Source organism: Trichechus manatus, unplaced genomic scaffold, assembly GCF_000243295.1.
Source record: "Trichechus manatus latirostris isolate Lorelei unplaced genomic scaffold, TriManLat1.0 scaffold00155, whole genome shotgun sequence".
Lineage (NCBI taxonomy): Eukaryota > Metazoa > Chordata > Mammalia > Sirenia > Trichechidae > Trichechus > Trichechus manatus.
In genome coordinates this window covers 3417692-3434267 of record NW_004444091.1, presented here as the reverse complement: position 1 = coordinate 3434267, position 16576 = coordinate 3417692, and the positions used below count along the sequence as shown (strand labels likewise).

The 16576-nt window shown below is 52.3% G+C and overlaps 1 protein-coding gene across 1 annotated transcript; it reads left to right on the top strand.

The window, feature by feature from the left end:
- Window positions 1-6202: 6202 nt before the first annotated feature.
- On the top strand, window positions 6203-16197 carry DDX56 (DEAD-box helicase 56). Its single transcript, XM_004386114.2, has 14 exons — window positions 6203-6259; window positions 6397-6558; window positions 7369-7529; window positions 7673-7843; window positions 7971-8061; window positions 9036-9280; window positions 9588-9707; window positions 10275-10388; window positions 10486-10580; window positions 11745-11818; window positions 11954-12043; window positions 12785-12890; window positions 14792-14868; window positions 15409-16197. Exons 1-14 carry the CDS (start codon window positions 6203-6205, stop codon window positions 15481-15483), a joined length of 1638 nt encoding a protein of 545 aa, XP_004386171.1. The 3' UTR covers window positions 15484-16197.
- The last annotated feature ends 379 nt before the right edge of the window (window positions 16198-16576 follow it).

The following is a 16576-nucleotide window of genomic DNA, read 5'->3' as shown; positions in this document are numbered from 1 at the left end:
GCACAGTGGTTAAGAGTTTGGCTGCTAACCAAAAGGTCAGGAGTTCGAATCCACCAGCTGCTCCTTGGAAACCCTATGGGGCAGTTCTGCTCTGTCCTATAGGGTTGCTGTGAGTTGGAATTGACTTGACGGCAACGGGTTTGGTTTGGTTATTAGTGTAATTATTAATATTAATCTATTTATTGAATATCTTACTATTTGTATGAATATTTATAATATTTAAAATGGTTTCCAATTGTTTTCACATTAGAATTAACACAGGGAAAACAGATGACCCTTTGAACTAGTTTGATGTAGACCTCTGACCTGAGGCTCTTGGGAAGTATGGTACATGCTGGGAAGAGAACAGACATTTCTGCTTTGTGGCTGCTCCTAGAAACCTCAGCGTCATAACAGAGAGACAAGCCTGAGCTGTGGCAGGACAGGAAACTACAGATAAGGCCTGGAGTGGGCTTAGGTTTGCCCAGCAGCTAACAGTTGAATGCTTCTCAATCGTGCCAGTAGGTCAGTATGTTCTGGGTTTCTCCAACTGGTAATTTTTGACAGGAGGGGGGTGGAGTTAGGACAAAGGTGGGAGTGCATCACACCTTTGTACGGATGGGGCAGATGGAATGGGGTGGTCAGAGGATGAGTCAACGGCAAGCAGCTGGTGGCTGTGGGGAGAACAAGGAATACGGTGTCATAATCACAGATATATTGTGGCCTAAAGCGTTTTGTTTTTTTTTTAAAGAGCAGGTAGGTACACCCAGGGAATTCTGATGGTTTCCCCTCCCCACCCCCACCCCAAAGCTTGTGCTTGACTGCTAACCTAAAGGTTAGCGGTTCAAACCCATGCAGCGGTACCACAAAAGAAAAGGCCTGCCTATTTGCTTCGGTTAAGATTATAGCCAAGAAAATCCTATGGAGCAGTTCTCCTCTGTAACACATGGTCACCATGAGTCAGAATTGACTCAACAGAACTAACAACATCAATGCTGCCCTTGATTCCATCCTGAAATCCTTCCTTCCTTAGGCAAGACAACATCAAACAGCCTCCTGCCCCCTTTACCATGTACAGAAAAAAGGTGTGTGTTGTGGGGGCAGGGGTCATTCTTTACATCTTCTATCATCATTAGGGCTTGTAGTATCCAAGCTTGACTTTATCATGTTTAGTCCCAAGCCTAACTTTCCTGTGGTACATGAGCTGCTTTCTTATTCTTAATCTAACAACAGCCAGCCTGGCCTGTGGTACTCAGATGCTGGGCCCATGTCAGACCAGACACATAGGATCACCCAGGAAGCTTCTCAGCAGAGATTCCTGGGCAATACTCAGGTCCTGTCTAATTTAGATGGTTTGGGTTTAGGGTAGTGTGGTAGGCAGAATAATGGCCCCCCAAAGATGTCCATGTTCTAATCCTTGGAACCTTGGAATATATTACCTAATGTGGCAAAGGGGAATTAAAGTTGCAGATGGAATTAAGGTTGTTAATCAGCCAGGGCCAGGTCATCTCATCCCCATTCAGCTGGGGTCTTGTCAGCTATGCCCCATTTAATCAGGGTCAGCTCATCCCTAGGCCCTGTGGGCTAGGTCAACAGATACCAGCCATAGGATCAGCAATCCACAGGACTGCCAGCACTTCAGATCAGCCAGCCCCTTCTCTCATCATTAGCCACGTGGGGCTAGGTCAGTGGGTGCCAAAGAAACACATCCAAACTCAGCCCATCTCTTGCACCTTCCTCACTTCCACTTATCTCATGGACCCAGGTGGTCACCTCAAGCAAGCATACCAGCCTGGCTATCTACTCGCTGGCTCCCCTTAACTTCCAGTCCTGGAAGGGGGTTCTTCTGATGGACACTGACATTTCCTGCCTCAGTGCATCCAGCAGTTTGCCCACAGTTCAAAAAGCAAAACTAATCTTTTTTTTTTTTTTGCTTCTCCCAGCAGTTCTGGGTGGATCTGCATGTCTTTCAAATGCAAATTTTCTGCTCTTGAGTTTCTGGGTAGGGCTCAGGTGTTCCACCTAAGTCCCTTATACTCTATACACAGGGCTATTGTATTGAAATGAAACCTGTGTTTCTTTTGGGCAAATCTTAGTTCCCCTTTTAGCATATCCAATCAAGTACTGGCTGAAAGTAGAGTTACACGCTCTTTATTTTTTACAATACCCAGTATTCATTTCAGAGCCCTGGTGGCATAGTGTTTGAGAACTTGGCTGCTAAACAAAAGGTCAGCAGTTTGAATCCACCAGCTGCTCCTTGGAAACCTTATGGAGGCAGTTCTGCTCTGTCCTTACAGGGTCTCTATGAGTCGGAATTGACTCGAAAACAATGGGTTAATAATATTCATTTCAATCACACATTTAGGTCTGTTTACACCAGATAGGATAAACATAGTACATTCAGATAAACACATAAATCTTCTTTAACATTCCAGTTTCATCTTCACCCCCTGACTAATTTCCCATTCATATGCATATGGCCTTGGGCTTCTGGCTGGGTGGAACCAGAAGATGCTGGCCCTCTGTCAATCATCTTGCTTAACCTGCTGGGCTTTCACCCCAAGCCCCTTCAGATGTGGCTTTCCTCTCCTCAGTTTCCCTATCTGCTGCTCCAGCATAACATCCCTTATTTTTAGCTATTAAAGATAACCGAAGTAACCATGCAAGAATCAAAAGTTTTACTCCACACACCCTTTTATCCTTTCTCTTCCAAAATCGCATGCTTCCATGAGTCAAGAGCCATTGCCACGAATCCCACTTCTGACACCAATTGTAATGCAGTAGCAGTAGTGTCAAACCTCGTCTAATTTCAGAGAGAATGAGAATCAGCATCAGCCCAAAGCTGATTCCTATGAGGTGATGGTCTGACACACCTCCACTCTCCAACCTTTTTTGCCAATTGACATCAGCCATCCTCCCCATGACAGTCTCTACTTCTCTGATAGGTTCAGTAATTCATTGCAATGGCCACACGCAACTCACAGACCATACTCACAGTTATATGGTTTATTGGTAAAGTAATATGGGATCAGGATCAACTTGGAAATAACAGGAATAACTCAGGGTAGAGTTCTTTGATTAGGACAGCTTTTTCTTGGCTGCTGCCACCAGGCCCTCACCCTTGGCCTGGGCCCTGCACACGCAGGCCTGGCCTCTACCTCCGCTTGGGCCTACCTTTGCCTCGCCTGGCCTCTGCCCCTGCTTATGCAAGTGTACAGCTTTTTAGCACCACCAACAAGTGCCTGGCAGCACCCCAGTCTGCCAGCAAGCTTTCTGCCCAAAGGCTCTCAGCTCTCACTCTGTGGGCTGGCAAGTCCCTTTAGCTCCACTGACAAATGCCGAAGGCACCCCACTCCACCAGCAAGGCTCCTTTCCAAAGGTGCTCAGCTCTCTTGCTCCATGGCTCGCAAACCCACTGTAGCCATTGCCAGGGTCTTCTGCCCAGTCTGGGCAGCCACTATGAGGTTCTTGCCTTCTATTGACCAAGAATTACCAGGAGAGGCTCAAGTTTTCTGCACAAAGATTTATTGAGCAAATGCAGCTCACAAGCGGAGACAAAGAGGGACAATGCAATGCTAGCCTTTGTCTCCCCGAAGAAAGGATTGGCTAGGGCTTATAAAGGTTTTTAGGCGGGAAAAGTTTTCATCTTTATTCATGAAAGAGGTGGGGTTATGAAGATTAGATGCACATGCAAGATGGAACCTGTAACAAAGGCTCCTGGGACTGGATAGCAGGACATACTATGGGGTGCTGCACCTGCGCAGTCCCCGCATGGTGCCGGCTCGATTCCTGTTGTGGGTCTGTCAGTCACCTTGTGGATGTCTGCGTATGCTCCAGGGATCAGATCGGGCCAGTTCTTCTGAAAAACATCAAGGAAGTACATTGAGAGCTGGGTGGGTTGTTCTTTCTTTATTGCATGTTACAAGATAATGGGTTTTGTGTCATTAGTTAACCACATGTTTTTAGTTCAGTGTTCTTTGTCTAGGGGCTCAGTCCCTTTTTCCATTCCCTGTCTCATAGCCATCTTGTTCTGTGGGCCAGGAAGCCCACCATGCTGTCTTATGCTGGTCTCCTGGTTCTACTGCTGCCCCACCAGTATTACAGTTCTGTCTCCTGGGTCTAGGAGGTTCTCAGTGCAGGGACCCCAAGTCCAAAGGATGTACTCTGCTCCAGGCTCTTCTTGATGGTAGTGCGGTCCCCTTCAACCTCTGTGGGATGGGTGCTTATATAGGCAAGTGGTTCAATCCTATTGGGTGGATTTTATGTATGCTATTTGCATAATAACCAAATCCTCACTGGACTAAACTGACCAATCTCCTTGCAAGTGGCTCCATCTATTTGCATAATAACTGACATTTTATACTGGCAGGGACTGGCATCTTCCTTGGGTAACTGTAACAACTCCTCAGGGCCGAAGGGAAAAATCTCCCAAACTGTTTTCTTTTTCTCTGTTTTTCACAGAACCAAGGCAAAAGGCCACATAAAGAAACGCATTTTACCACAGTTGGAGTGATACAGTGTGGGAAGGACTCAACCCACTATCGCTAGCCTTGAAGATGGAGAAAGGGGGCCATGAGCCAAAGGCAGCCTCTGGTAGCTGGAAAAGGCAAGGAAGTAGATTCTTCCCTAAACAACAACAACAAACCCGTTGCCGCTGAGTCAATTCTGACTCCTAGGGACCCTACAGGACAGAGTAGAACTGCCCCATAGGTTTTCCAAGGAGTGGCTAGTGGATTTGAAGTGCTGACCTTTTGGTTAGCAGCCAGGCTGTTAACCACTGCACCACCAGGGCTCCTGTAAATCAGAAATCAGGCATGGGTCTCACTGAGGTAAAATAAAGGTGTTGGTAAGGCTGCATTCCTTTTTGGAAGATCTAGGGAAGAATCCCTTTTTTGGAGGCTCCGAGCCATGGAGCAAGATAGCTGAGCACCTTTGGAAAGGAGGCTTAGTGGTAGAGTGGGGTGCCTTGGGCACTCGTCAGTGGAGCTAAAGGGGCTTGCTAACCCATGGAACAGGAGAGCTGAGGGCCTTTGAGCAGAAGGCTTGGTGGCCGACCATTAATTCTACTTACATGAAAACAAATACATAATCATTAATGTTTAGAATGTCCATTTGTGTACTACCTAAAAACAGGCTTACTTAAACCACATGGGTGAGTCCTACACCCTCCCTCCTACTATTATTTATTTGGAGATATCTATCTAGTGGAAGAAAGACCTGACATCTACTTCCAAAAGTCAGCCAAGGAAAACCCTATGGCTCACCACAGTCCAATCTACGACCCATCATGGGCATGGCTCAGGACTGGGTATGATGTTCATGAAAACGTTAAGTATGCAATTGTGTGGACAAACTTGGGGGAGTTGCTTGACCCACGTGGGGGGTGAAGGCACACACTGTAAGGGAGTAATACTCCCGTTTTCACATATTCCAGACTTCTGTGGAGGGCCAACAGCTCACCTTCACCCGAAATCCTAAACCTAACTAAGCGACCAAATCCGTTTTGGAAGAAGTATCCACCAGAATGCGCCTTAGAAGTAAAGATGGTAAGACTTCGTCTCACGTACTTTGGACATGGTATCAGGAGGGACCAGTCTCTGGAGGACATCATGCTTGGTAAAGTGGAGGGTCAGCGAAAAACAGGAAGGCTCTCAATGAGATGGATTGACACAGTGGCTGCAACAGTGGGCTCAAACAGCAACGACTGTGAGGATGGCACAGGACTGGGCAGTTTCAATCTGTTGTGCCTTGGGTCGCTGAGTCGGAACGACTCAAAGGCACCTAACAACAACAAGAAGCAAGCGAAGTAGGTCCTGCAAACCTTTTCCGTTATGAACTGAGAGTTCCTTCTCCTAGGGCAGGTAAGGTATCAGGAAATGTCACTGCTCTTGGGAGAGAACGGAGAAGGTCAGGATGACGAAAGGAGGCAGTGTCAAGCAATGGAAGAGGAGACGCCCCCAGGGCCTTTGCCGCCAAAGTTCTGAGTCGAGCCCCCGTCCCGCCTCCCCACCCTCGGGGCGGAAGCAGTCGCTGCGATCTCTCGGAGACCCTGGGCCCCGGTCGCCACGGAAACCCCCGGGGCCGGAGCCGAAGACCGGAAACTCAAGTTCTAGCCCTTTAATGAGTTACTCCTCCTCCGAGGGTGATTGGTTGTTACTTTGACCGGCCCGTGCATTCTTCCAGCTCTTCCTGCCGCGCGTGCGCGTTGGCACTACTGAAAAGCATGGCGGACCAAATGTTGGGGTTTGAGCACATGGGCCTAGACCCCCGGCTCCTGCAGGTACGGGTAGAAGGCTGAGGAGCCAGGTTCACGGGCTTCCTGGGAGCAGAGACTTTGGTTTGGCAGGGAGGGATGTCCTCGGAGCCCGTCACCGCCCTCCGCGTTACCTGAGCGGCTTGTCTCCTCGTCTTTCCTAGGCCATCACGGACCTGGGCTGGTCGCGACCTACACTGATCCAGGAAAAGGCCATCCCCCTGGCCCTGGAGGGGAAGGACCTCCTGGCTCGAGCTCGCACGGGTTCAGGAAAGACGGCTGCTTATGCTATTCCGATGCTGCAGCTGCTGCTCCACAGGAAGGCGGTGGGTAACGGGAAGGACTGAGGGAAGGAAGGAGGCCGTAAAGGGCTGGTAAGGGAGATCAGGAGTCTTTACCCGTTTGTGCTTTCTTGGAAAACCATGTCGCCCCTTTCCTCCCACTGTGCTACAGCCGTCTTTTCCAAGAGCGGCGATTTCTCTTGCTACCTTACTCTTGAAGGTTGGCCTGAGAGAAACTTGGGAGAGATGTGCTGTTGCTGAAAACGCTCTGGGCTGAAATTCAGGTTACCTGGGTTCTAGTCCAGCCCTGCTACCACCATTCTTTGTGTAGTCTTGAGGAAATTACTCTCTTTCTATGCTTGTTTTCTTTATTTTATAAAAAGGAGGCATGTCTCCCCTTTTTACTTCTTAGAATTATTGGGAGGTTCCAGCTCCATAACTGGTATATTTTAAGTATCCTCATAACCACAGAATAAACCAGAAAAACACAACCAAACCCGTTGACGTCAAGTCGATTCCAACTCATAGCAACGCTATAGGACAGAGTAGAACTGCCCCATAGAGTTTCCAAGGAGCTCCTGGTGGATTCGAACTGCCAACTTTTTGGTTAGCAGCCATAGCACTTAACCCCTGTGCCACCAGGGTTTCCAACCACAGACAAACCTACTATTTTTAAGGGTCAGTGTCTGGGGAAAGACCCATTTGCTCTACGTTCTCTGTGAGGGATTGATCAGAACACAGCTAAGTTGTATTGAAGTGGGTGGCTCAGGTTGCTTGTAAGAAGTAGAGAGAAGCATCAGGTGACCACAGTGACATGAACCAGCTGGCGAAAGTCTTTAATTCATCTTCTTACAGACAGGCCCTGTGGTAGAACAGGCTGTGAGAGGCCTTGTCCTCGTGCCCACCAAGGAACTGGCAAAGCAGGCACAGTCCATGATTCAGCAGCTGGCGACCTACTGTGCTCGGGACATCCGGGTGGCTGATGTCTCAGCTGCTGAACACTCGGCCTCTCAGAGGTGGGTAAAAGCAGCAGGGCTACACCAAGAGGTGGAGCTGGGTTTGTGTGCAGCGAGAAAGAGGGCTGGCCCTGGCTGAGGTTACAACAGCTGCATCCCTTAGCACTGTTATTCCCTGATAATAAAGTCTTGCCTATTTTTAGAGCTGTGCTGATAGAGAAGCCAGATGTAGTGGTGGGGACCCCATCCCGCATATTAAGCCACCTGCAGCAAGACAACTTGAAACTGCATGACTCCCTGGAGCTGCTGGTAATGGACGAGGCTGACCTTCTTTTTTCCTTTGGCTTTGAGGAAGAACTCAAGAGTCTTCTCTGGTAAGGAGAGCTGTCTCTGTGGAAGAATTTATGAATAGAGATTCGGGCAGCTGGCTGAAAGTTTATAAACGCCACCACAATTGATGGCCCTGGGGCTGGGGTCTGACTGGACTCTGCTCTGTTTCAGTCACTTGCCCCGGATTTACCAGGCTTTTCTTATGTCGGCAACTTTCAATGAGGACGTACAAGCACTCAAGGAGCTGGTACTACATAACCCGGTAAGAGATACTACTGGAGTGTTTGGAGCTGTAGATGTGGTACTTAATGTTCCCCTCTCAAAGGAGCCCTGTTGGTGTTTGGGTGGGAAATTGTCAGTGGGGGTAGCTAAAAGCCAGCAGTACCCCACCCCCTAAAGTCATCTGATACCACTGCATCCTACTTCCGGATGTCCCCTGGGGTCTCTCTCTCCCAGTTCAAGCTATGGTTTTCCTAAAAGTCTGAACAGGGATTCCCCAAGGGGCAGAAGGACTGCTTTGGGCAGCAAAGCCAAAAATCTAAGGCCAAGGCTATCACCTGATGAGAATTTTACCCTTCAGTGTTGTTGCTTCCTTGTCAATATAATCATTTATTGATGTGCTTTTCTTTGTTTTGGAGCTCTGGTGGTGCAGTGGTTAAGAGTTCATCTGCCAACCAAAAGGTCAGCAGTTTAAATCCACCAGTCGCTCCTTGGAAACCCTGTGAGGTAGTTCTACTCTGTTCTATAGTGTCTCTGTGAGTCGGAATCGACTCAACAGCAACAGATTTTCTCTTTGTTTCATGCCTCAAATAATTAACGTAGTTTTATATACTGTATACCACAATATGGAGTTCCTGGGTGGCACAAATGGTTAAGCACTCAACTGCTAGCCAAAAGGTTGACAATTTGAACTCACCCAGAGGCACCTTGGAAGACAGGCCTGGTAATCTGCTTCCGAAAGGTCACGGCCTTGAAAACCCTGTGAAGCAGTTCTGCTCTGCACACATGGGTCACCATGAGTCAGAATCGACTCAATGGCAGCTCACAACAACGCACTGCAAGAGTTGGGACACTTGGACTTCGTAGATGACAGAGTGGGCAGGGAACTTAGGGTAGCCACCATCATTAAAGCCATCTCTGCCCTGAAATGTTTACGCTTTGTTGGAGAGCCAGTGGCTTGCAGCAGGATTTCTGTCTTCTCTTTCCTTCCTGACCCCAGGCCTGCCCTCTTCCTAGGTTACCCTCAAGTTACAGGAGTCCCAGCTGCCAGGGCCAGACCAGCTTCAGCAGTTTCAGGTGGTCTGTGAGACTGAGGAAGACAAGTTTCTGCTGCTGTATGCCCTGCTCAAGCTGTCGTTGATCCGGGGCAAGTCCTTGCTGTTTGTCAACACTCTGGAGCGGAGTTACCGACTCCGCCTTTTCCTGGAGCAGTTCAGCATCCCTGTCTGTGTGCTCAACGGGGAACTCCCCCTACGCTCCAGGTTTGCCGCTTCCACTGTCTTAGTTGACATAAGTCAAAGACAAGAGGGCCAAAAGGGGAGATGCAGCTGCTGTCTTGTTTCTTAATCCCTGAGTGGGGCCAGGCACTGAACTTGATATGCATTGACTGACCTCTCACAGCCCTGACTACAGGTGTAGGGTGTTGAGGCATAGACGTTAAGTTGGGAAGGGGTGAAGAGGAGGAAAAGGAGTAAAGGGTGGTGGTCCTGATGGTGCTGTGAGGGAGATGTGGGGCTTCCTTTTGCCTCCTGTGTTTTGTGGAACTTACCCCTCCACTCTCGGCCGCAGGTGTCACATCATCTCACAGTTCAACCAGGGCTTCTATGACTGTGTCATAGCAACTGACGCTGAAGTCCTGGGGGCCCCTGTCAAGGGCAGACGTCGGGGCAGAGGAGCCAAAGGAGACAGGTGACACCACATCTCGTATTCTTCCAGCCCACCCCTGCTTGTCAGTTCTTGGGAAGGACAGGAAGCCAGAGGCTCCGGGCCAGGCTGGATGCCTGGCCAGTGTAGGGAAGGGGGCAAGGGCGCATACCATGCCTACTCTGGGCAGCACAAAGGTCAAGACTGCCTGTGCCTGGTTACTGGCTTGCGCTGTCCTGTGAGGGAGGACGTGCCTGGCCTGCACTGGGCTGGGGTTATGACTTGAGGGGCAGGTCTTCACTTGGGACAACCACTGATAGGCTAGGAAAAGGGAAGTTTCCTTTTGTCTGCCCCAAGGGTCCACTGGCCCAGGGCAAGTGTGTAGTTCTATCACATCGCCCCAGGCCTGAAGTCAGGTTAAGGGTTTGCCAAACTGGAGAGTGCCAGGCTGCCTTACCCTACCCCTACTCCTGGAGCAGTTCTGGTTTTAACGGTCTCATGTATGTTAGGGTGTTGTGGTTCTACACGCAAGTCTGTTTAAAGAGGTAATTTTGCTGACCTTCGCTTGCACAGAGAAGAAGGGGGCAGGCTGATGTCGGGTTGTCTCCACAGGGCTTCTGATCCTGAGGCTGGCGTGGCCCGGGGCATAGACTTCCACCACGTGTCTGCTGTGCTCAACTTCGATCTTCCACCCACCCCGGAGGCCTACATCCACCGAGCTGGCAGGTATGGCCGCGGGTGCAGGTCAGGCATGCTAGAGGCCTTGACTTGGGTGGACCAGAGCCTGGTGTGGGAGATGCAGGCAGCTCATCTCCCCTTGCAGGACAGCACGTGCTGACAACCCAGGTGTGGTCTTGACCTTCATGCTGCCTACAGAGCAGGCCCACCTGGGCGAGATCGAGGAGCTTCTCAGTGGAGGTAAGAGCCCCGCTCCCCTGGGCATGGGCTAGGGCCAGGCCTCTGCCACCAAGCTGTAAGAGCACCAGCGCATCCTGGACTGCATTGGGCGGTAGTGAGGATGGTACTAAGAACTGCAGTGACAGTTGTGGTGACAAAGAACAGCTACTGGCACGTACTGAGCACTACCTGTGTGCCAGCCCCCATGGTCAGTGTGTGACACGCATGGCCATGTGGGCTCCTCACCCTGCCCTGTGCCCGTTTTGTAGGTGAGAAAACCAAGCTTCACAGTGGTCAGATAACTTGTTCAAAGTCACATGTACACATCTGCCTCACAGGGCAGGAAGCCAGGGGTGGGGTTTAAAATCGGGGGCGGTCAGAAGAGGGTGGCAGGTGTCTAAGGAGGCGGCCCTGGGAGAGGACTGGAAAGTGGAGGTGGGCAGAGGGGAGGAGCTGTGCAGCACACGGCGCTCAGCTCCTCTGAGCCGGAGCTGGCCCAGGCGCAGCGCCCTCCTGCCTTCACGGAGCACACCTTCCAGGGGGTGGGGGACAGTCCAGTGGCAACCAGTACCACGGAGGAGGGGGCTGCCGACTGATGTGGGGTGTGGGGGTCTCATGCCTGGTGTGAGTTCTGGGGTCGGGCCCCTTCCCTCCCTCCAGGGGAGGTGGATGCCAGGGAAGGGCACTGCTCACCTAGAGGGCATGGAGCCTATGGGCACTGCATGGAGGCTGGGGCCCAGGGGACACCATTTGCTGAGACCAGTGGGTGTGGCTGGGACCAGTTGAGGAAGCAAGGGGGAGACATTGGGAAGGATTTGTCTGCCTTTATTTCTGTACCTGAAAAGTAAAGGCAGTAACAGCGCCTGCGTCGTTGGTTTGCTGTGACCGGGACGTGACCCTATGCAGCATGGTGCTCAGCACCTGACCCTGCGAGCACTGCCTTCGTGTTTGGCACTACCTGTAGTGTTCTGGGCACCGGAGAGCAGCTGCACAGGGGGAGGTCAGGGGCCCCGGGGTCAAGGAGCACAGGTAACCCTCATAGACACGATCATGGGCCGGGAGCAAGGCTGCCTGTGGGCCCAGAGCAGGGCCCAGGGTGCAGCAGGGCTCACGCCAACAGCCTCTTGGGAGAGAGACCCTGTCCTGAGCCTTCAGCCCTGGGGACCTCTGCTGCCTTGTCCACAGAGAATGGAGCCCCTGTCCTGCTTCCCTACCAGTTCCGGATGGAGGAGATTGAAGGTTTCCGCTACCGCTGCAGGGTGAGCAGGACATGTGGGTGAGTGGGCCTGGTGGTGGGCAACAAGGGCCCAGGGATGGTGCCATTTGTTGTGGAGTATCCAGGGATGAGGGATATTGAGCAGCTGCACTGTGCTGATGGCCACGTCTGCCTCCAGGATGCCATGCGCTCGGTGACCAAACAAGCCATACGAGAGGCGAGGCTGAAGGAGGTGAAAGAGGAGCTGCTGCGCTCAGAGAAGCTCAAGGTGAGGGCTGGGCTGGGCCTGGAAAGTGTGATCTCGGAGACCAACCCGCTGGGCTCAAGCTGGGAGCAGGCAAGAGCCAGCAGTGTGCTGTGGCCTCTGGCAGGCCAGAGAGGAAGCTGCTGAGGGCACTGCGAGGAGCCAGGAGAACTCTTGGGACAGTCAGTCCACCAAAATGACAAAGTCACGTGGCCTTTGATCCAGAAACTCTACTTGGGGAGTTGATCCGCCACACATCCTCTTGACGGCAAAGCCGTGTCCGTGGTGGCATTCATCGCAGTGTTATCATCATACCAGTGTCTGCAGCCTGAGAGTCCAGGAGTTTAGGGGCTCGTTCAGTAAATTATGGAACATCATACAGCTAGATGTTCCTAGACGCGGAAGAGACCCAGAAGGCTGCTTGGGTGTTAAGGAGTAATTTCTAAGACGTTAAGTGAAAAAGCAAAGTGCTGAAAAGCAAGGGTATGACGTGCTGCTGTTTGTGTTATAATAAGGGTCGCGTACACGTATAATGCATGTGTTTGTACACGTGTATATATAGCCTCAGAAGGAAACAGAAATAGTTGCTTCTGGGAGGGGAACTGGCTGACCAGGGAACAAAGAGGGTAGGGCAACTTTTCACAGTATGCACTTTTGTGCCTGTTGTATTTTGAAATACGTACTATATTATCCACTCAAACTAAATCAATTAAATTTATGAAGAATGACGGTGACCCCATAGCAATCCCTTCTCTTCCATGTCAGACATACTTTGAAGACAACCCCCGGGACCTACAGCTGCTGCGGCATGACCTGCCCCTGCATCCTGCAGTGGTGAAGCCTCACCTGGGCAACGTCCCTGACTACTTGGGTGAGTGCAGACCTGGGCAGGTTGAGAGGTGGGGAAGAGGCAGGCAGACAGAGCCTGGGGAGTCTGGGGGCATGTGCCAGGCCCTGTGCTTGTGCTTGGGCACTGAGGATGCCACCATATGTGTGCCCACTCATTTAGACTGGCCTCAGCAGTCCCAGAGGTAGGTGCTGCTGTCTCCACTCTGGTAACAGGAAGGCTGTTCCACTGCAGAGGGACCCTGTCCCAGGAAAGGAGAGCCGGGAGGGACGCTCAGGCAGGCTCACTGCAAAGCTTGACCATGGAAGAGTAAGCGAGTGGCCGGCTGCTAGAAGCATGAGCACGAGCGGGGAGAGGGTGGCCAGTGGTGGAGAGCAGAGCCACTGCCGTGGGAGGAGACTCAGGACTGGGGCCACCGAGGTCGAGGTGGGGGTGGCTGTGGCAGCTCTAGGTAGGAACGTCCAGCAGGGAGGTAGGCCTGTGGGCCGCAGTGAAGAAGGTAGGAACAGGAGCCAGTCACGGGACAGAGGGCTGTAGCAGGAGGGAGCTGCTGGAGCCTTGGGGAGAGTGCCTCCAAGGGCCAAAGGCAGGAGGAGTGGGTGGCAGTGACAGGGCATGCCAGGGATATGGAATGGCCCCGGGTTTGGCCATTAGGAGCTCAGGGCAAATCTCTAGAGGTTTCTGTGGTTCAACAAGGCCAAAGCCTGACCCCCAGGGTCCAGGAACCTGGCTCTTTATGCGCGTCATTGTTAAACAATGTGAGTCCAACTCTGACGTTGGTTCTTTTTTCAGATTCCATGTTTGATATTACGGTAATGAGCGTGTGTCACTTTTAGGATAAAAATGCTCATTGAAGTAATGAGAAGAGCAGTGAGGGGATGGGGCAGCACCACCATGGGTCTGGCTTGCGTGGCCGCGAGAGCCACACAGGTAGTGGTGCTGCCCCCGCAGGGGGCAGGCAGGGCAGAGCAGGGGCCAGAGATGGGCCAGACAGGGCCAGAAAGGCCCAAGCCAGTTTGAAGGGAAGGGCCCAGAAGAGAAGATAGAATGAAAATGCTAGGGAAAGAGAGAGGCTGCCAGCTAGGGGTCATAGTCTACCATGGAGGAGGGATGTCTGCTTCAGAAGGGAGGGGACAGAGTGCAGAGGTGAGACAGGCAGACACTGAGGCAGAGGAGAGGAGGGAGCTTTGCCCTGAGGAACTCTGTCATTTTCTCTCATTTCTGTGTCATTTTCTTGGCTGGGAGGCTTGGGGAGGCTGAGGCCCCCCGGAAAGGCCTGGTGATGGGTACTGAAGGGCAGGTCTGGCTGCCCAGCACGGGTGAGACAGAGCACAGGTGGGTTTAGTGAGGGGACTGAGGTGAGGCTGGCCTGTGAAGTCGGTGAAGGTTGGACCGGGGTCGGGGAGAAGACTTGGAGGAGAGGGGAAGGAAGGCCACTGGTTTGGGGCATGGAGAGTTTGTAGTAACGGGCCATGTAGGAATAAATCTATTTTAACGGCATTTTCTTTAAGAAATAAAACCTTTATTTTTCCTTTTCCTGTTCCATGTCTATTGCAACACATTTAAACACTAGGGAGATGTGATTTAGATGGTGGCAGTCCCTACAGCCCTATCCCTCTGTTAAGCGGCCGTGTGCACTTCTCTGGCCCCACACATGTAAGGGGGGTACTGTTCAACTGTAGGCGTGTGAAGCGTCTTCTATGACAGACCGAGGTCAGCTCTGAGAAAGAGGTTTGGGGATAATGCTTGCTGAACGGCGGTGAGCTCCCTGAGAAGTGGGGCTATGCAGATAGAGAAGCTGGAGGCTGGCTGGGATGGTGGAGAGGAGCAAGCTAGTGGAGGGACAGAGAGGCTTTCGGTGGGGCCATCTGGGAGGGGACACTGAGGGTGCTAGGCCCTGCTGAGCATCTGCAATCTTTCCCCAGTCCCTCCTACTCTTCGTGGAGTTGTCCGCCCTCATAAGAAGCGGAAGAAGGCTTCCTTCTCCTCCCGGAAGGTCAAGGTACCTGCATCCCGCCCTGGGTTTTGGCAGGGGCAGCTGCAGTGCGTTTCTTCTCCCCATTCCTGGATGCTGCTGGGATGGCGGGCATAACAGGGCCTTGCCTTTGGGGGCAGGAGGGATGGCCCCTTCACCCTTGCCAGGGAGGCCCCAAGAATTGCCCCAAAAGTCCCAGCAGCTGGATGGGAATTAGCTGGGCTGGTAACACTCCTGTCCCTGCCCCCAGGCAGATGTCAGGAACAAAAGAAAAGCTGCTTTTCTGTCCCTAGTTTGCCTTTCCTCCCATGGTCTCCACTGGAGAACAGGGGTAGGGGTGGGGATTGGGGTGGTGTTGTTTACCAGGAAGAACAATAGAGCAAGGAGGGGGCAGGGCCCAGGCTAGGGTGAGGGGGGAATGCACCAGAGAACGGAGGGTTGCTCTGCCCTTGTCAGGGTTTGACACAGCTGCAGAGGGGCCGTGGGAGGTGGCAGCCCTGATTTTCTTGGTGTCTGTCTCAGCTATGGTCAGACCCCCAACTAACCCACAGCTTTGCCCCGTCACAGAAGGGGAAGACCCAGAACCCACTGCGCAGCTTCAAGCACCGAGGGCAGAAGCCCAGATCTGCAACAAAGTCCTGAACTCATCCAGCCCAGCCCCTGGGTGGCCTGGACCCCTCACTGTCTCCTGAGCCCACACTGGGCGGAGCAGCAGCAGACTGTGTCCCCTGGGGCAGGCACAGTAGTGGCCCACAGTGCCACAAGCAAGCCCGGTTTGGCGTTTTGCCCCTTAGAAGAATAAAGGTTCTAGCTGCTCCTTTGTGCCTTCGGCATGCGGGAAGGGACTGTCCCCTGAAACCTTGGGAGTAAGGGGAATGGGCTTTAGGCAGCAGGCTCTGGTTGCTGCCTGCAGTGTCTTGTGTGGCCAGCAGAGGGCAGCCTGTGATGAACTGAGGCCTGGGCCACGGCGAACTGAAACCTGCCTTTGCCTGCCCAGCTTCTCAGCCCCTTCTGGCCCCTGCTTTGCTCTGGTCCAGAGCCTTTCCTGCCCAGCTCCTGTGGGCTTACTGTCTGAGGTCACGTCTGAGAACCCACCTAGCGGATAGATGTGCCTCCTGACCTGGCAACTTGGCAACTACATTCTACCCCTCAGGGAACATGTACCCCTAAAATACATGCGAATGGTAAAGTCGAAGGGTCCTAAGAAGAGGAATCTCCTGTCCCAGCCTCCCAGCAGACTTCCTCAGAGGCAGCTGCTGATACTGTCTCCTGAGGCTCCTTCCTGAACAGTGTTTTCTACGTGTAAGCACTTGTGTATACATCTAATAAACATACAAGTGGCATCATGGCGCACGCACACATTGTCGAGTCCTCGGCTGAGCTCCTTGGCTGCCTCTTCTGGGCAGGAGGGTCCAGCCCCAGGCTCTGACCTGCCAGCTCATCCTTTGCTCTGTCATCCTGGACCTGGAGAAGGTGAGGATCCTGTGCTGGCGCAGTGCCTGGACCATACCTCTGGGTCAACCACCCCCTGCTGCTTATCACTGTCACCACCACCCGCTGATTAGGCTACAAGGCAGGCAGGTGGGGCATGAGGGAAAGATGGGGTGGAGGAGGAAGAGGCAGGAGAAAGAAGGCACGAACATTGGGGAAACGCTTGAGTGTTTTCCTTTAGGAAGAGCCAACCTAAAGGCGAGCGCTGGTCTGCAGAGGAGAGGCGGTGGGGCCTCAGGTTATG

Coding starts and splice junctions, on each gene's coding strand:
- DDX56 (XM_004386114.2), top strand. CDS start 6,203: ATGGCGGACCAAATGTTGGGGTTTGAGCACATGGGCCTAGACCCCCGG. Junction 9,281..9,587: donor GAACTCCCCCTACGCTCCAG/GTTTGCCGCTTC, acceptor TCTCGGCCGCAG/GTGTCACATCATCTCACAGT. Junction 10,389..10,485: donor TACATCCACCGAGCTGGCAG/GTATGGCCGCGG, acceptor CTCCCCTTGCAG/GACAGCACGTGCTGACAACC.